The sequence below is a fragment of the Neovison vison genome, chromosome 12, assembly GCF_020171115.1.
Source record: "Neovison vison isolate M4711 chromosome 12, ASM_NN_V1, whole genome shotgun sequence".
NCBI classification, from domain to species: Eukaryota; Metazoa; Chordata; class Mammalia; order Carnivora; family Mustelidae; genus Neogale; species Neogale vison.
In genome coordinates, this window is record NC_058102.1 from 137,190,586 (window position 1) to 137,210,893 (window position 20,308).

At 41.2% G+C, this 20,308-nt stretch overlaps 1 protein-coding gene across 1 annotated transcript; it reads left to right on the plus strand.

Annotated features, from left to right (window-relative positions):
- The first annotated feature begins 2,929 nt into the window (after positions 1-2,929).
- Positions 2,930-15,972, plus strand: LOC122891811 (lysozyme-like protein 1). The gene is made up of 4 exons (XM_044227764.1): positions 2,930-3,085; positions 3,580-3,738; positions 15,034-15,112; positions 15,903-15,972. Exons 1-4 carry the CDS (start codon positions 2,947-2,949, stop codon positions 15,970-15,972), a joined length of 447 nt encoding a protein of 148 aa, XP_044083699.1. The 5' UTR covers positions 2,930-2,946.
- The last annotated feature ends 4,336 nt before the right edge of the window (positions 15,973-20,308 follow it).

Consider the following 20,308-nt stretch of genomic DNA (forward strand, 5'->3'; position numbering starts at 1 on the left):
TAGCCAGACCTGCCAAACTGTTTTCCAAAGTGACTACACAGTTCTGCTTTCCGCCACGGATGAATGAGACTCCTCACTGATCAACAGCTATATCATCATTTCGTACTGTCTGTTTGATTGATTGATCTAAGTTCTTCTTTTTCTTTTTTTTTTAAAGATTATTTATTTATTTATTTGACAGAAAGAGAAATCACAAGTAGGCAGAGAGGCAGACAGAGAGGGAGGGGAAAGCAGGCTCTCCAATGGCTCCCCACTGAGCAGAGAGCCCGATGTGGGGCTTGAGCCCAGGACCCTGAGATCATGATCTGAGCCGAAGGCAGAGGCTTAACCCACTGAGCCACCCAGCTGCCCCGATTTGAGTTATTCTAAGAGGTGTGAGTGATATTTCATTTTGGTTTCAGTTTATATTTCTCTAATGATGAAAGATGTTGACCATCTTTCCTACATCTTGAGTTGTGTTGCTGATCTCACTAAGATATTTTATTAATAATAACAAATTATAACAAAACATTTTGTGCTATTAATATAATTTTTAAATGTTAATTTCATCTCTATCTCATCCTTTTTCAAATCTTGGTTTCATGTATGTTTATAATTTAAGTAACATTAGTATAGAACATGAATGTGATTCATAATCTGATATATATCTACAAGGGGTACGTGCTCAATGTTAATGGGATCTCCAAACTTGTTTGGAGACAGTTGCCCAGAGAAAGAAGCTTGTGCTTGGATGGGAGGCCCTAGTGCAGTTGTATAGTGAGGAGGGCTGTTGGGGAGGACAATAAAAAAGAAAAAAAAGAGAGGTAAGGAAGGCCCAGAACGTAGTTATCACCCAAGTCCCAAGAAACAGGATTCTAGAATCTCTAGGCAGTAGGGAACAAAAGTTAAGAATTCTTCTCTCTCTAAGGCTCTGAAGAAAGATTCCTGGTTGAAGACAGATCACTTGGGTCTTGTCAGAATCAGAAATGGCTTCATGGGGTGCAGGAAGTTCATGTGAGCTGCCAATCACTGATTGAGTAAGTAAAGGAATATTCCTTTCATGCAGGGTCCCTGGGGTAGGCACCAGGAATCTGCCTCTTTGGTAAGACCCAAAGTAGTCCAATGAAGCCACCTGTCCCAAAGAATCAGCAACAGCAACCTTTGCTTGCAGGACGCCGAACATGGTGCTTGGGGCTACCACTGCTGGGAGGTCTTGTTTTGTTTTGTTTGCTGCCAGTGTGATTCTAAGGCAGGGGATGGAAACCAACCTAACTGATAAGGTCTGCATAGTAAAACTGTTGTGTCTCCCCCTCAGTGCCTGGCATATAACTTACTGCTTACATCAGGGACCATTCCTAAAAAGGGCCAGATAATAAGTATTTTAGACTTAGTGGTCTGTATGGTCTGTAATCCAACCACTCAACTCTGTGAAAAAGAACCATGCACTCTATATTACCGAATGGGCATAGCAACGTTCCAATAAAACTTTACTTACAAAAGCAGGTCTGGTTTGGTGACCCTCACTATTCACCAGTATGTATCCTATATACACTACAGGACACGTATTTACCTTATTGCTTAGTTACTTTAAAGACCGCATAATGATTCTTCCTCTCACCTTTCTGAATACTCAGCCCTGTTTTTAGCCTCACCTATCCACTGGAGAGTGTACTCTAAGAGAGCAAAAAATAACTTTAGAAACTTCTAGGCAGGTGCAGAAAATGATGCTGGGTGAAAATGTGTATGAACATCACATTCAGTATCAGAAATTTCACTCCACCCCTCTCCCAGCAAGGTTACTGTATGTGGGGAAGACATTGCTTCAAGAGAGGAAGCACTTCTAGAAAACCAATAGCCAACAAGGCATGGAACTCTCTGACACTTAATTTGTAAGTGGAAACTACTTTCAACAATTCAGTGGGGGGGTCTCTTTATGGGTTCTCTACTCCCACCACTTCCCTCCTCTTATGACCCATTGTCACCTGTCCCCTCGCTCAACAGTGAATACCATGACTTTTAAAAAGGCGGGCCCACGACATAGTGATGAAGGAGCTCAGAGAAACACTGCACTCACAACACAACACTATAGTTTCGAAACAACATTTCTGCATTTGGGACAGTATTAAGAGGATGGAAGAAAGATAAGGTGCTAGGCCTTCTTGCTTCAATAAAGCCCCAAATAATAAATCTTAAAGTTGTCCATGCAGACCCGTGTGTATTTCATCTCTGGTTGAAACTGGGTCATGTTCCCCCATGCATAGGGAATGCTTCAGTCTTTGTATTCTATTTTTTTCTATTCATATAATTAAAATGGGAATTCAGGAGATGTATCACCCCCCTGTGGTTTCTAACTGGACATCAATAAAGGAGGGTTCATTTCTTTGCTCGCCTGACCCAGGGAACATAATAACATTTACTAGACAGTGACCATGTAGGAAAGTATTAAGAGCCTGCACTCATTCTTCTTTATACTGTATATTCCTATACTTTGTTTCTGGTTCTAAGCGGTTAAAAAAAAAACAGGAAGTGGAGGGATGGGCAAAATGGGTGAAGGGGAGAGGGAGACACGGGCTTCCAGGTAAGGGATGAATGAGTCACAGGAATAAAAGATATAGCAGAGGGGCTATAGTCAATGATACTGTAATAGCATGGAGTGACAGACGGTAGCTGCACTTGTGGTGAACATGGCGTAAGAGATAAACTTATGACTTGTCAAATTACCCTGTTGTACATCTGACACTAATGTATTATAGCAATAAAACAGCTTTTAAGATTTAAAAATTAAAATCAAATGTAAATAATACAAAATTAAATTAACAGAAAACATCTCAGCTGGGCCACCCACAACCATGACAAATTTTTAAGTTCTCAGTGGCAATAGACTTAATCTCAGGACTCAGGACAAAGCAAGGTTGTTTGACCTGTTCTCCTGATCTTTGACAGGTTCTGCCTCCAACAGACCTGGGGATGAAGGCTGCTGGCATCTTGGCCCTGATTGGCTGTCTGGTCACGGCCACTGAGCCCAAAGTCTACACTCGCTGTAAACTGGCAAAAATATTTTCGAGGGCTGGCCTGGACAATTACCAGGGCTTTAGCCTTGGAAACTGTGAGATTTCTTTCTTCCTGTTCTTTTCCTACCTTTGGTCTCTCTGATGAGATGCCTGAGTCTCTCCAAACCCCCAGCTTTGCCTTGTCCCCAGCTGTTCCATGCTCTACCTACCCCTCCCAAGGATGCGTACTAGCTATCCACATAGTCTCAAATGATGCTCCCTGGGGCACCTCTCCTCCTCCCTACCCCTCATGTCCTCACTCCTGGAGTCCTCTACAAATGACACCAGCAAGGGAAGGAGAAAACTACGTCTCCCTTAGTGGCATGGTAAGGGCAGACCTGACTTCTGACCTAGTCTGGGTGCAGCCACTGACTAGGTGTGCCACTTTGGAAGTGCCTCATGGGTGTGCTACTTGCCCTGTCCCCGCCCTCCCCCAAGTTCTGCTGGGACCACAGCACTATGGTAACATGTGTAAAGGATCTCTCTAAGAGCAGACTTGGAGAACAAAATGTATTTCTTTTATTGGCATTTCTGGTTTTTCCCCATCTAGGGATCTGCATGGCATACTATGAGAGCCACTACAACACGACAGCTCAGACCGAGCTGGAGGATGGAAGCATCGACTACGGCATTTTTCAGATAAACAGTTTCACATGGTGCAGACGTGCTAAGCTACAAGAGAAGAACCACTGTCACGTGGCCTGCTCAGGTACACTTTGATTTTTTAAAAAATAATGTCCTCAGTTCTTTCCACAGTTTGGCGACCGTGGCCATTGCTGCTATAAACATTGGGGTACAGATGGCCCTTCTTATCACGACATCTGTATCTTTGGGGTAATGGCCATGGTCGCCAAACTGTGGAAAGAACCAACATGCCCTTCAATGGACAAATGGATAAGGAAGATGTGGTCCATATACACAAATGGATAAGGAAAAGATGTGGTCCACATACACTATGGTCCAGATTCTGGTCCATCAGAAAGGATGAATACCCAATTTTTGTAACAGCATATATGGGACTGGAAGAGATTATGCTGAGTGAAATAAGTCAAGCAGAGAGAGTCAATTATCATATAGTTTCACTTATTTGTGGAGCATAACAAATAGCATGGAGGGTGCCTGGGTGGCTCAGTGGGTTAAAGCCTCTGCCTTCAGCTCAGGTCATGATCTCAGGGTCCTGGGATCGAGTCCCACATCGGGCTCTCTGCTCAGCAGGGAGCCTGCTTCCCTCTCTCTCTCTCTGACTGCCTCTCTACCTACTTGTGATCTCTCTCTGTCAAATAAATAAATAAAAATCTTTAAACAAATAGCATGGAGGACAAGGGGAGATGGAGAGGAGAAGGGAGTTGAGGGAAATTGGAAGGGGAGGTGAACTATGAGAGACTATGGACTCTGAAAAACAATCTGAGGGTTTTGAAGGGGCAGGGGGTGAGAGGTTGGGGGAACCAGGTGGTGGGTATTAGAGAGGGCACGGATTGCATGGAGCACTGGGTGTGGTGCAAAAACAATGAATACTGTTATGCTGAAAATAAAAAAAAAATAATGTCCTCAGGAGACTGTGGACTCTGAGAATCAAACCAAGGGTTTGGGAGGGGAGGGAGTCAGGGAAGGGGGCAGTGAGCCTGCTGGTGGGTATTATGGAGGGCATGTGTTGCATGGAGCACTGGGTGTGGTGCATAAACAATGCATTTTGGTACACTGAAAAAAAATTAAAAAAAAAACTGCATGGAAAGAAACATCTTGCCTAATCTCACCTACAGATGAAAAATTATTTGAAAAATAGATTTCTCAGGGTGCCTGGGTGGCTCAGTGGGTTAAATAAAACCTCTGCTTTCAGTTCAGGTCATGATCCCAGGGTCCTGGGATTGAGCCCCGCATCAGGCTCTCTGCCCAGAGGGGAGCCTGCTTCTTCCTTTCTCTCTGCCTGCCTCTCTGCCTACTTGTGATCTCTCTGTCAGATAAATAAATAAAATCTTAAAAAAAAAAAAAGAAAGAAAAATAGATTTCTAACTAGAAACCACAGCGTAAGAGAAAAACAGCAAAATATTCCACAAGAGTTCAAAGAAAATATTAATCCAGAATTTTATGTACGGTAAAAATATTCATCAGGAATTATGAAGAAATCAAGACATTTTCAGATGAAGGAAACCTAAGAGAAGTTTTCATGGACCTGCCAACAACAATCGCTAGAGTAAATTATTGAGGCAGAAAATAAATTATAAAACAATGTATCTTACAACATGTCAAAGGAAGGAGTATGGAAGTAAAAATGAGTAAATACAATGGACTTTGCTTTTCTTAAATTTTCTAAATTATGTTTGCTGAAAAAAATTATATTGTCTAATGTAGTTCTCGGTGTATATAGAGGAAATAGTTAAGACAGTTATACTAGAAAGGGGATGGCAAAGGGGCTTAATGAAACAGATTTCTACACTTCATCTGAATGAGAAAATTTTTCAGAATTAAAACCACAGAAGGCAAAAGCAAAACAAAAAATACACACAACAAAAGAAGACCGGAAGACAAAGAACAAGCACAATGAACAGAAAACATTTACAAATATGGCAGATATTAATCAATGATATCAATAATCATTTTAAATATGAATGATCTACATATGCTAATAAAAAGACAGAAACAATCAGAAAGTAAAAAGAAATAATAAATAATGTCCTCAGGGATAAAAGCAAGAAAGCTGTATAATGGACTATCTACCCACTTTCTGCTTTGACAAAAACTTGGAGTAGATGTGCAACTAGGTCTATGCCATGCCAATAAATTATTCAACAGTTTCCCGGGGTGACACTTACCGTCCTGTGGCCTACTTGTCCAGAGATGACTTACTTCTTCTAGGATGGTTTTTGTGAATCAACCAGGAAAATGGAGGGGTGGAAAAATTATCTTATTACCCTTTCATGCATAGAGACATTATGTATGTTCAATAAGAAGGAGAAAACTGTTTGCCAACTGTGAAGCAATTTATTGAAAGCATGCATTGATGCTTCTTTGCACAGAACAAGACAAATAAATACACTTTACATTTCGTAAACAGTATAAATTAAGCTAGAATTCACTTCTAAGACTTCTACTTCAATCATTTAAGAAATATATGTGTGCACAGAAAAGGCTGACGGAAAGCATCAGACATAAATTCTGGTATTGGGAAAAAGAATATATGCTTTAGGAAGTTAAAGGACTGTAAACAGGTGTGGGTTGAGTTCTGTGGACTTCAGAGGACAAAGACCTCATTGATCAGATCATGGAAAGTCTTGTAGACACAATGATATTTGATCTAAGGCTTGGAAGATAGGTAAAATTTGGACATTCAGAGGTAGAGAAGAATCATTCCAGGTAAAGGGAACAACAGAAGCCAAAAGGTGCATGTAGAGAGAGGGTATGGGGCACACACAGGGAGAAGTGAGACGTTTGTGTTATCTGGAACAAAGGGGATGTTAAGACAAATAACAGGACCTAGGGTTGAACGGTTGATTACTACCTGATTATGAAGGGCCTGGGAAGCCAGGTAAGATATATGTACTGATTTCTGCCTGCAATAGGAAATCAACAGAGGGCAGTTGATTAAGAATTGTTCCAGAAGGATTAATCTGCAGACAAGGTATGAGATATTGCCATTGCAAAGGTTGAGGTGAGAGAAAGAAAGACCTGAATGATGGTCATGGCTGATGGGATGGAGAACAGACAAGAGATATTCAATAGGTCCTGCCCTCTCTCTACAACGTGAGCACCACGAGGGCAAGGGTTTTATCTGTTTTGTTCACTGATATATTCTCAATGCCCAGAAGGGTGCCTGTCCAGAGTTTTGGGGTTCAATAGATACTCATTAAATAAATGAATGGAAGGAATTAGGAGCAAGGTTGAAGATAAGGCGTTATAAGATATTCTGTGGCAAACTCCTTAGGAGCAGGAAATAAACTTTTAATTCCTCTTTGACACAAACAGGATAATCAGTACATATATTTGAATGTATGAATGATTGAACAATATGTCAATTTTCCAGTAAATTGTCCCTACACCTACATTACAAGAGTATGGTCACTAACTCCTGAAGAAAATCATACAATTGTCAATCAATTCCTAATTTAGAACATTTTTCTGTTGGGCTAAAATCCACCTCTTTCTAGCTTTCTTTCATGAATTCTATTTTTTCCTTCTGGTTTTACTTAAAACAAATTTGCTCCATTTTATACACAGAAACTTGTTAAATGTTTGAAAATAACTAGTAGATATTTCTTATCTTTAATTTCTTATCTTCTGGGCTAAAACATTCAGTATCTTCACCTTCCTACAGATAGGACTTTTAAACCCCTCCCCATCCATGGTCAAGTTCATTAGCATTCCCCAATAGTTTGCCAATGGAGTCTTCACTTCAATACAGCACCTGGACGTGAACATTTTTAGAAGTTGAAAAGCAGGAGGACAAGGTCTGACTAATTAAGTAATTAAAGAAATCTGAGACCTAAACTGACAGTAGGAAAGACAAGAAGCAACCATAGAATCCTAAAAGGGCTCAGAAATCAGCAGGATCAGCTAATTCTTGAAACTGGAATGAAAGTAGGTAGAAAATAGGAGAATCAATGAGAAGCCCAATTAAGGAGCAGCTAGACCATCCGTTTCCCTCCCTGACTCCATTCAGCAACTGACTGTTCCTCCCCATTTCTGGCAGAACACTGGAGCTTTCCTTTTTGGACAAGTGAGTAGAAAGTCAACTGAGAGACCTCAATAACCTGTGAATGTGAGAGTTTCATACTGAAGACACAGGAGATTAAATTAAAGTGACCATAGTCCCAACAACTTTCCTCCACTTAGATCCTAGAATGACAGACAGCAGCAGGCTATCCTCTCCAGAAGAGACGATCTGCCCAGGAGAATTCAGACAGATGAAAAGGAAATAACTAAAGATTCTGTGTAGGAGCTCTCCATGAACAAAACTAGCCAGGCTTCCTTATAGGAAGAAACACAATTGAAAATATCCATGTCTGTGTATAGAACACCCACAAATCAGTTTTTAAGTCTCTCTTTCCTAAATGGGTGCAGATAACCAAGAATCGCCAGACTCCATAGACATGTCATTCACATGCAAGAGTGAGACAAAAAAAAAAAAACAAAAACCAATATGAGATAAAAGTAACTGTTTTAAAAGCAGAGATTATACAGGGAAATGAAAATTTCAAATGAAAAAGGGAAGTATCAACCATATCTTCAGATAGATAACATGTCTTATCAATGAAACAAGAAAAGGATGCTTTATAAAGAAATATTTGGAGAAGAGCTTCTGGAAATTCAAAGTATGACTGCAGACACACAAAAAAACTCAATAGATAAGTTGGAAGATAAGACTGAGGAAATCTCTCTAAAAATAGAATAAAAAAGAAAGAGATAGATGGAAAATAGGAGAAATAAGGATATGAAAAATAAATGAATCTGAATAACACGTTTCAGCAGGATAGAGGAGAAACAGTAGATAGAATGAAATCTTTAAAAAACATTTCCAGGGGCACCTGGGTGGCTCAGTGGGTTAAAGCCTCTGCTTTTGGCTCAGGTCATGATCCCAGGGTTCTGGAATCGAGCCCTGCGTCAGGCTCTCTGCTCAGAGGGGAGCCTGCTTTCCTTCCTCTCTCTCTGCCTACCTCTCTGCCTACTTGTGATCTCTGTCTGTCAAGTAAATAAAAAATAAAATAAAATAAATAAAAAATAAAAAACATTTCCAGAACTGAAGGTCATCTGTTTCCTATTTATAAGGACCATCACATAATCTATGTTGATTAACATAGATTCACACTAAGGCACATCCTCATGAAATTTCAGGAAACTAGAGAGAAATAGAATACAGTATAGTCTTCAAAGAGAAGATGTGTGTTTTTTATGTGTGTGTTTGTTTATCTTACTTGATGTTCATTAACATTTTGGATCCCTGGGTTCATAGCTTTCATCTTTTCTCCTTCTAAAACTTTAATGGTATATGTATCAGATCATTTGATGTGTCCCACAGGTCACTGAGGCTCTTCATTTTTCCCATCTTTTTCCCTTTATGTGTTTTATTTTCAATAGTTTCTATCACTAGATCTTCAAGTTCTCTTTTTTCCAAAGTGCTTAATCTATTAAATTCATTCATTGAATGTTTTATTTCAGAGAACATATATTTCTGTGCAAGGTCATTGCTATATAGCTTTTATTTCCCTTATTTTATTCATGTTTTTCTTTAAGTCCTTGATATAAATAAACATATTTATAAATTGTCTTAAATTCCTTGCCTGGTAATTCAATCAACTGTATCATTTCTGGGTCTTAACATTGACTGATCTTTTCCCTGGTTAGGGGTCACATTCCTATGCCTCTTTGCACATACAATAACATTTTGTTGGATCCTAAATATGGTATATGTTACATTTTTAAGTGTCTGGATTATGTTTTCTTCCTTTAAGGAGTGTTGGATTTAATCTTGGCAAGTAGTTAATTCTGATCAGCCTGACCCTTTTAAGACTTGCTTTTAAGTTGCGGTAGGGAGGGGCACTTGGGTGGCTCAGTTGGTTGAGCCACTGCCTTTGGTTCAGGTCAGGATCCTAGAGTCCTGGGATCAAGTCCTGCATCAGGCTCCCTGCTTGGCGGGGAGTCTACTTCTCCCTCTGACCTCTTCCCTATTATGCTTATGCTCTCTCTCTCTCTCTCAAATAAATAAATAAGATCTTAAAAAAAATTGTGGTAGGGAAGTTTGAGAGTCATGTTTATGGTGGGGTTAATTTAGTGCTACTACCAACACATGCCTTTTCTAGTGTCTTTTGAATGTCCAGGGGTTCACCAATGTCTCTCCCTTCTGACTAGTCAGAAATCAAATGTCTCCCAGACCCGTGTAAGCTCTGTAACTGTAGAGGTCCCCAGTAATTGTTTTCTAGCTAGCTTCGTGGAGTCTTACCCTTTGCAAGTCCAGTTTAAGCCTTTGGCCAAAGGTTCTGTGGAATCCCTACGCTGATTTCTGGTGTTCTTCTTCTGGGTGGCCCCTAACCTTCAAGTACTTTTCCCCACAAATTGCAGCTGCCTTCGCCTCTTATCTCTGTCTCCTCCACTTAAATTGCCATCTCCTGCCTGGGTTTTAACTTTCTGGTCTGGCAAGTGCCTCTGGGCAGAAAGTCATGGTGATCATAAGACTCTTCTCCTTGGTTTCTATCTCTCAAGGGTCATGATCCCACCTTGCCTTTTGCCTAACATCTGAAGATAATGTGCTCGTGTATTTTGTCTAGTTTCCTAGCTGTTTACAGTGGGAGAGAAAATCTTCTTCATGGCCGTGCTTGACTTTACATGCAGTTGACTAATTTAATATTGTTCAATTTGGTTTCAAATACGGAAGTCTGGGGCAAACCTATATCTGCAAGGCAATCTTGAATTCTAGAAAATTAAAATGTTGGATGGTTCATGGTTAGAGGTGAACGAACACTCATATCTGCTTTCTCATCATAAAGAGCATGAGATTTTTAGAGACAGCTTTAAAATAGAAAACAGGATGTTGGTTTTATATCCTAATCACCCCTCAGTAGCTGGCCTCCCTCAGCCTCAGGCCAGAGAAGCTTTAATTATGGACAATGTCATTCTGTCCCACGTATTACAGAAGTAGGGACATTTGTCATGGGAACCCGGAAACAAGTTAGCCTTATGGTCTCTTTATGAGAAACATGACGTTCCCTACATGTACGGGTCATGTGCACCTTTTGACCATCTTCCAAAGCCATGCCATCTCACTCCCAGGCCAAAAACTATTTCTAAAATTCCTGCCTACCATCCCCAAACTATTTGGACAGAATATTTTAATATATGCATATATATACACAAATAATAATAATATAATATCAATCTTTATTTTCCTTCAACAGCACAGACCTCTTTAAAGTAAGAGATGTTTAAGAAAAAGGAAGGGGCGCCTGGGTGGCTCAGTGGGTTAAGCCGCTGCCTTCGGCTCAGGTCATGATCTCAGGGTCCTGGGATCAAGTCCCGCATCGGGCTCTCTGCTCGGCGGGGAGCCTGCTTCCTCCTCTCTCTCTCTCTGCCTGCCTCTCTGCCTACTTATGATCTCTCTCTGTCAAATAAATAAATCTTAAAAAAAAAATTATTAAAGAAAAAGGAAGGTGATTGTTGTCTCTGTATCTAGCATCACCTACTTTTATTACTCTCTATTTCCCATCAGCTGGGTATCTAACTTGGCCTTTGTCACTCCAGAGAGAGGAAGGAGATGTAAATTGTTGACATGATAGTGATACAGTAGGTGGGAAGCAGGAGATGGTGGGGAGAGATGCAGAGACATTGAAGCACAACAAACTTACCTGAAAATACCGTAGTTCTTTCTGCGTAGATTGCTGATGTTTTCTGTTGTTTATGTGGGAGAATAAACTCTTCAGTTGAATAATGCTTTGCTGTTTGACAGAACCCTTGGACTGCAGAGACTTGTCTATTTAAAGTAAATGGAGCAGAAGCAATTCTTGGCCTGGAGCCTTAGAAATACTTGCTCTCTTGCCTCATTTCTGCCCCTCTGCTGCCCCTCTGTGGTGATTTCATTGTATTTTCACATCTCAGCATATCAGGTTCTCCCTCCCCAGCCCCCATCTCCCTTCACGCATTTTCCCAAGCAAACTCAAAGTCACGTCCAACTAGCACTTTCAAGACATCTCATTACTGTTACAAAAAGCTACAGCGAAGTGGGGGACTAACAAACAAACTACAAGGTCTCCAGCACATGGGCCTGAGAACCTAATCCTCTCGCCAATGGTACACACTATCTCCAGCCAAGCAAACTGCCTTACCTCCAACACAAGCCTTCCACATGACGTTGTACTGTCCTGGCATAACAGAATACTCTCTACGTCTTCCCCACTATGGATAGCCTGTTTCTTTCCCACTCCCTGAGGGCCCACTGGACCCACTTCTCCTAGGAAACAGGCTCTAACCACTTTTAAACACAAACGGTATCTCAGCACTTACCAAGCATGGGTGCGCCCCAAATAAAGTGTCTCTAGGTAATTTGAACATGCAGCAGATACCAAGCACTTGAGTTTGGATGATCTCTTAATAAATAAATAATTACTCGAAAAATGAATATTTATGTTTTTATTCTCAACTTCACTGGCATCTATAGTACTCCATAAGCAGGCCTCTTTGCTTAAGTGTCTGAGTTGGAAGGAAGTAGTCAAAGACAATAGAAGTTAAGCCATGGGTTTGAATGCAGGTTCATTTAAAGGGCTGACCTTGGCACGCACCCACACAGTTGTTCAAGGCTGAACACAGATAATACACAAAGAGACCTAACAGAAGCTGGACACACAGTAAGTTTTTAATAAAGGTTGGCTCTTAGTAAGAACGATTACTATTCTAACTAATCTCTCTAGAAATTAGGCAAACAACTTATAACCTAACAAAGCTTTGGTTTTCACAGTGAATCAGATGTTACTGAATTTGCATAATGTCTCAATTGGTTATTCCCTAGAGGTTGTCATACCTTTTGTTAATTTTCTCTTGGTTAATAGAAGTTTGTTTTAAATTAAAAAAAAAAAAGATTTAGAATGAATTTGCTCAAAAGAAATCTATCACTACCTTTATCTTTTAGTTAAGCTTATCTGAGAAAGGAACCCAATTAGCAACTATACTGGCATACTCAAGAAAAACTCCATTTTCAACTGAGTTTACAAAATAATTGTGTATTGTATTGATCTGTTTAGGCTGACATTATTCTTTTTTGGTTATAGTTTTCTTTTTTTTTTTTTTAAAGATTTTATTTATTTATTTGACAGGCAGAGATTACAAGTAGGCAGAGAGGCAGGCAGAGAGAGAGAGGAGGAAGCAGGCTCTCCATTGAGCAGAGAGACCGACGTGGGGCTCGATCCCAGGACCCTGGGATCATGACCTGAGCCGAAGGCAGAGGCTTTAACCCACTGAGCCACCCAGGCGCCCCTTGGTTATAGTTTTCTGAAAATAAAAATAATGCATTTCTAATGTCAAAAGTTCAGAAATAGGCAGTGAAGTTATAAGAGCCTTTTTATCCCACAATTGAGAGCTAAACCTTCAAATACTGGTAATGATGACTATCTTTTTATTTTCTTTCTCAACCAGTGCTGTCCAATAGTATTTTCTGGGTTGATGGAAATGTTCTCTAGCCACCCACTATGAGAACCACTAGCCACAATAAAGATTCATAAAGCATCTGAAATGGAGTGAGAGCAACTGAGGCACAAAAGTTCTGATTGTATTGATTAATTTAGATTTAAATAGTCCCATGTAGGTTATGGCCGCCATATTGGACAGTGTAGCCCAGGAGGATATTTTTTACAATACTGAGAACCTTACATTAGGAGCATTTTCACTATTACAAAATCTTCTCAACATTTGATTTTAAATGGCACTCTGTTTCATTCTACGTAGGTATTATTATTATTAATGTGAACACCTCTCTTATAAGGCAATTAGATCTTTTCCATTTGGAAGTAAATTAAACAAAGCTACAGTAAACTACTTTGTAAATAAATCTTTGTCTACATTCATAATTCGTTCCTCAAGATAGATCCAGAAAGGGGCGCCTGGGTAGCTCAGTGGGTTAAGCCTCTGCCTCCGGCTCAGGTCATGATTCCAGGGTCCTGGGATTGAGTCCCGCTTCGGGCTCTCTGCTCAGCAGGGAGCCTGCTTCCTCCTCTCTCTCTCTGCCTGCCTCTCTGCCTACTTGTGATCTCTGTCAAATAAATAAATAAAATTAAAAAAAAAAAAAAGATAGATCCAGAAAGAGAAATTACTAGGTGAAAGGTTAAGAACAACTTTAAGGCCCTTGACCCATACTATGACATTGCTTTCCTGAAAAGTCGAACCCATTATACTCTCACCAGCAAGCACTGAAGAATGCCTTTGTCCTTGCACCCTTGTCAACCTGGAACATTACCCTGTCCTTTAAAAATCTTGGCCTAATTAATAAATAAAAATGATATCAAATAGTGTAGGCTTTTGTGTCTTTGATTGGTGGTGGTGGTGATGGGCAGAGAGATGGACCTCCCAGATTCTCCTTGAAGGAAAGATGTCTGGCTCTAACAGCGTCTGTGTAATTTTCAGACTATCTCTCTGGCACCACCTTTGGGGTTGTCTTAGCTGCAGAGGACTGCCCCATCTAATACTGTGCCCCTCTGGGGCAGTCCACACCCAGGGACTAACTGAAAGGGATTCATAAAGACTTAACCATTTGGATACCACTTAGGCAACTTTGATGGGCCTGCATTTCAACTGGATATCTCTATCTGCCCACTCCAGCTTCTGTCCCCTTTCTTGCACAGATGTGGATCTCTAAGAAACACTCCGCACCCCAAGCCCATGTTTGCATTTACTTCTGAAGAAGTGCAACAGAAATGATGTTGGACTTTATTTGCCTTTTTCTGTCACGTTTGCATGGAGGGTTTTGAGGCCGCTTCTGGGCAAGCAGGAAAGAATGCTCAGGCCAGTGCATTCATTTGCAATCTGAAGATCTGTTATGTATGAAAGCCCTAGAAAAACTAACAAAGACTAATGTGTCTGACATAAACATTTTTGCATGTAAAAAAACACCTTGGATGGATTTTTTTAAATGCACAAACTGGAAAGTTAAATAGACAAGTTTAATATTTATCTATAAAGAGATCATAAGTGCCAAAGCATCCCCAGTCGAGAAAAAAAAAACAACCACCATTGTACTGTCCTCCTACCTGTGTATTTCTTTAGGAGACAGGAGACACTCTCCTCCTGTGCCTAAACACATCCCCCAAAACCCTTCAGGACCATAATGTCAAGAAGCCCAAATGTGGCTACTCTACAAATTAAAAAAAAAAAAAAATTATTTGATTTGTAAAGAAGCGCAACAAAAATAAGAACATGGCTCATAGTTCTTTCCACCCTCCTGTTCCAACAAGCAGGGAGAAAAGTGCAGAAAACCTGATCAGGGCTTCCCCTCAAATAACAGTCTCAGCTAATACTCTACTCCTCTCTCTCACAGCCTTGATCACGGATGACCTCACAGATGCAATTATCTGTGCCAAGAAAATTGCTAAAGAGACAGAAGGGATGAACTATTGGTAAGAGTTTCTCCTTGACCAACTTTGGCTGACGTGGCCAAAACCGACAGTGTCCATTCATCACACCTTATTGGGCACTGATAAGCTCACCTCTGCAGAGTCCCATGATGTTAATGTGACCTTTTCTCCCTTCGCCATGAATGTGTGGCTGGACAGTGAACACGGCGAAGGGGGTTTCTGTGGGGACGAGAGACAGTATCAGTCATGGCGGTTTGCGATTGCTTTTCACATTAGTATTCCAAACAACAGAGCAATTCCTCATGTGAATTTCTGGTGAAGGTCATACACCAGAGGAAAAAAGCTTGAATTTGCTCTCCACTTGGACGAGATCTTGGAGGGCTAGGGCAACATCTTGTGGGGAGAGAGAACATGCAGTAGCAAGAGAAAAATGACCATGTCAGTTACACACCATCCATTGGAGGGGAGCTTGCCTAGGACAATGCACAGACACGGTCTCTGGTGCTCCCAGTTACCCAAGGCTGGGTTTCCTGTGAACATCGCTAATCAGGTCACCCACTTGGGGAACCTGAATTTTCAGTGGTGTAGGTGTTGAACTAAATGATCCAACCCTATAAAAGTTGTGTTTACCTGTTGCTAAGACTAATGAGGGCTAAGAGCAAATCTAGAAGAGAAAAGTCTTAAGGCAGAGGATAAAGTTGTTGGATCTCAGAAACAAAACTAAATCCTGGGAACCGCTGGTAAATTTGGTTAATTACCTATGGTTTCGAACATATGGATATTTGGATTGTCATGCTTCTTTCTGTTGTTCCTGCTTCCCTCTCCTCTTTAGGCAAGGCTGGAAGAGACACTGTGAGGGCAAGGACCTGTCTGAGTGGAAAAAGGGATGTGAGGTTTCATGAACTGGAACTGGACCCAGGAGGCTCGGCAACCACTCCCTAGGATTTGTAGTGAATGTCCAAGTTCTCATGTCACCTTGTCCCCCCCTTCCTCCCAATGTTCCTTCTTGAAGTTGGAGAGGGAAAGTTAAGTTACAGTTTTAAGGAAATAAATATTTCCATTTTGGTATCTTTACTTCGCCCTGACTCTGTTTAAGTGATGTCATAAAAGCACAACGGTGAGATTTGAAGTCACCTGCAAAATAGTTCTCACTCCCAAAAGAACAAAATTCCATCTTTGTCATAAGGATTCCTGGCTCTTTTGGCCCTGAAATGGCTTTTCATTTAAAAAGAGGACTCCTGGGGCATCTGGATGGCTCAGTCGGTTAAGCAACTGACTCTTGGTTTGGCTCAGGTCGTAGGGTCAAACCCTGTACTGGGCTCCACGCTCAGTGTGGAGTCTGCTTCGGACTCTCTGTCCCTCTCCCTCTGCACCTCCCTTCTGCTAACTCACTCTCTCTCTCTTTCTCAAATAAAATAAATAAATATTATTTTAAAAAGAAGACTCAAGGGGTGCCTGGGTGGCTCAGTGGGTTAAAGCCTCGGCCTTCAGCACCGGTTATGATCCCAGGGTCCTGAGTTCAAGCCCCACATTAGGCTCTCTGCTCAGCAGGGAGCCTGCTTCCCCATCTCTCTCTCTGCCTGCCTCTCTGCCTACTTGTGATATCTCTCTGTCTGTCAAATAAATAAGTAAAATCTTTAAAAAAAAAAACTCAAATCAAGAAGAGCAGGAGATGAATGACCGTTTGCTGACCTTTTTCCTGAAGCCTTAGGTCATTCTTCTCTTGGTCAGCAGACACACTGCCTCTCCTTAACTTTCTGTGAGATCTAGACAATCCTGATGGACACTCTAATGGGAATAAGTGGGTGAAGTTGCAGCCATCATCTTTAAGTTAGAAGAGTTCCCCACATTCCAACATCTTTTTAAATTAAATCTATCAAATTCAAAACTAACATCATGGTGGCAAAATAGCTTCCAGCCTTAGACCTATAGATTTTGTTAGTTTGTTCTGGAAACTGGTGAATATCTGAAGGACACTTCCTTACCTGTAACACTGAGCCCAGGAGCTCAGATCCCAAAGAGCTGTTCCCAGAATGCACTCTGCGCCAGGTAGGGATGGCTCACAGGGCAGGGTAGTTCCACTCTGCTGAATTTCCTGTCTCCCATTCTCTGTCCTGCTGGGGCAGAAGTGGTTGGGGCTGCCTTACTGCAATGTTACATAGCAAACTCAAGTCCAGTGCAATCTGACTTCAAGAATGCACTCAATTAGGGTTTGTTAAAGAAATGGTTATACCTACAAATAAGTTTCCCACTTAGAAGAAAGTCCCCACTGGTCAGACTGATGGATTTTGTGATAACACCTAACTGACCCATAAACACTCTCTCATTGCCAGCTGTCTGGACTCTGCCGTTGGCTCATGTCACATCCTGGCTTCACTTGGAGGCAGAGGCTTTAAAAAAAATCTGAACTGCTATTTGCCAAAAGAATATAAACTTTTCCTATGTGTCTAAACAAACATAATCCGGTGACAATTTAACAGGCATTTCAAACCATGGGAAAAAAGCTTTGGAAACTGGCAGAAGAATTGAAAAAGAATTCTGTGAGATGGCTGAAGAAAACATGAAAAATGTTGACTCCATTAATTTGTGCTTCTAGAAGTCTTGAAGTCTAGAAATATGCATCTTTCATTATTATCGATCGTCCCGTTATCCATCTGCCTTGCTGCCCCCATTCTTAGCCAAACCTCCCTCATTAAACCGGTGATACTGTGTTCGTGACCAAGGTTGGCATGGCACCTGGCACCAGCTGTTCAAACACTGGAGGAGAGATTAAACAAACAAACAAAAACCCACTCGACTCCAAGAAAGGAGTGCTTTGAGATTACAAGTGAAGAGAGGTTAGCTGGCCTTACAATTTGATCTATCTTTTCACAAAACTCATAACATTTCTAAGCATGTAATCCTATTATTTCTGTCCCTAAATGTTTCATTTATTTAGTATTTCCATAAAGTTTTAGGATAAAAAAATTGCATTGTCCTGGATAATTTTTTGCAATTAATTATCTCAGAAATTTAAGAAGAAAATATTGCTCCTGTTCCTGAGTTATCTTTCTTTAACAAAGGTATCTTGAAATAACAACTGAAACGTATATTCCCTTCTACCGTTTCCAGGTTATTTGCAAATAGATTCTCCGTTTCTCCTCACAGACACCTTAGCAGAAGCTTACCACATGTCACTGCGGAGACAGTTGGATATTAGGGTTTGGAGAACTGCTTCGGTAGATACAGTCTTTCTTTGGAGATTCAGCCCTGCCTGGCTCTTGGAACCCCCCCCCCACCCCTCAGCATCTGTCACTATGTATCCCAGCTCAGTCTTTGTCATTCTTCAACACTTTCTGTCTGGTTCAACCATTTTTTCTTGATGTCTCCTGAATCCATATACCCTTTCTCTTTGGGTGTCTTTGCTCCTGTTCCCCAAACCTGGAAGACTGTAATACTTCCCCATAGCCTCTACAAGCTCCACCCAGCCTTCAGGAAGCCTCTCTGGTCCTCCAACCTCCAAACAGTCATTTCTCTATGGTTTTTCCCAGCTGGACACAGATGGGATCACAGAATGGATACAAACATGACCTTGCATTTGGAATATTTTTATTTTCCAAATCAAGTTCACATCCAATAACTCAAATGCTCCTTACAACTACCTTGGGACACAGTATAAAATAATCTTCACTTTATACAGAAGCTACTAGGTTATGGAAATGGTGACTGTCTCTCTAAGATCCATGGTGCCACAGTCAGGAATCAGGGTAAGCCTGCCACCCTATAGGAATCCTCACAACTCAATGAAAGAACAGTGGCCTAGTTTCTTTAAAAAGACAGAGTGCCTGAGCCCCCCATCTGAGGTCCTTCCCCACTTCCTTGAGCGCCCCAATACAGCACAACTGTTAGCCAGTCCTGGAAAGATCTAGAAGAGAGTAGGAAATGCTCTTATCCCAAATCTAATCTCTCCAAGGTGAATTAAAGAAATAAAGACTACATTCGGAGACCAAGAAAGAGTTCTTCTGTTCTCCCAAAATAGATGGAACATGTTCTAGATTTCTATTGGAAACAAATGTATTGCATTGATCAACAAAAAAATTTACAGTTTAAAAATTAAAACATGAAAATTATTTTTTCCAGTGGTCAGGTCTTTCAAATGGCCACTCCACGCCGCTCCCCTGGAGTCAAGCTCCGCCTTTCCTCTGTGGGGCCGCTAGGCTGACTGCAGAGCATGCACGGCCAAGGAAGCGGCCTGGACATACCCATCACCCACGCAGCTGTTCCAGGGAGCATCCAGCTGCTGGAAGTTCCACACATGCAAGGGTCAGGGGATGGAAATCCCCATAGCTTGTTTGCCTGGGAGCCCCTTCCTGGGGGGAGCTGAGGATGCAGGAGGAAATCTGACTATAGCAGAATCATCGAGAACACAGCTGGGATCCCAGAGGCACCTGGGGCAGCTACACGGCACTGTGACTCAGACAGGTGGCTCTGTCTCTCCCTCATTTTCCTTCCCTCTTTTCCAGTTTGTTCACAGCACAGGAAAGAGATGCTGGGACACCATCTTGAATCACAGACACAGCAAGCACATCTGTTTAATCTGATCTTTCTTAACAGCACAAAGGGAGGAAACAGAAGGCCAGAAGCTAATAAACAGTCTCATGGAAGAGGGGAAGGGAGGAGAGAGACAAAGATATTTTCTTACACAAGACAGCAATTCGAACAACTTTGGCCACAGGGGTCCCCTTTCTGGTGGACAGCCCAAACCTAACACTGTGTCTTGACCAGGGGCCTTTGCATTGGCTTTGTTTTCATAACTTTATCAGTTGGACTCTGATTGTAACAGAATACATATTCATTGTGGAACATATAGCAAATAGTTTTCCAAACAATAAAACTATTCTCAACAGTCAATGCTGCTATTAATACTCGTGGCTTTCCACTCTGGAAAACAGCATGGAGGTTACCCAAAAAGTTGAAAATAGAGCTACCCTATGACTCAGCAATCGCTCTACTGGGTATTTACCCAAAAGATACAAATGGAATGATCCGAAGGGACACATGCACCCGAATGTTTATAGCAGCAATGTCCACAACAGCCAAGCTATGGAAAGAACCTAGATGTTCATCAACAGATGAATGGATAAAGAAGATGTGGTATTTATATACAATGGAATACTATGCAGCCATAAAAAGAAATGAAATCTTGCCATTTGCAATGACGCGGATGAACTAGAGGGTATTACGCTGAGCGAAATAAGT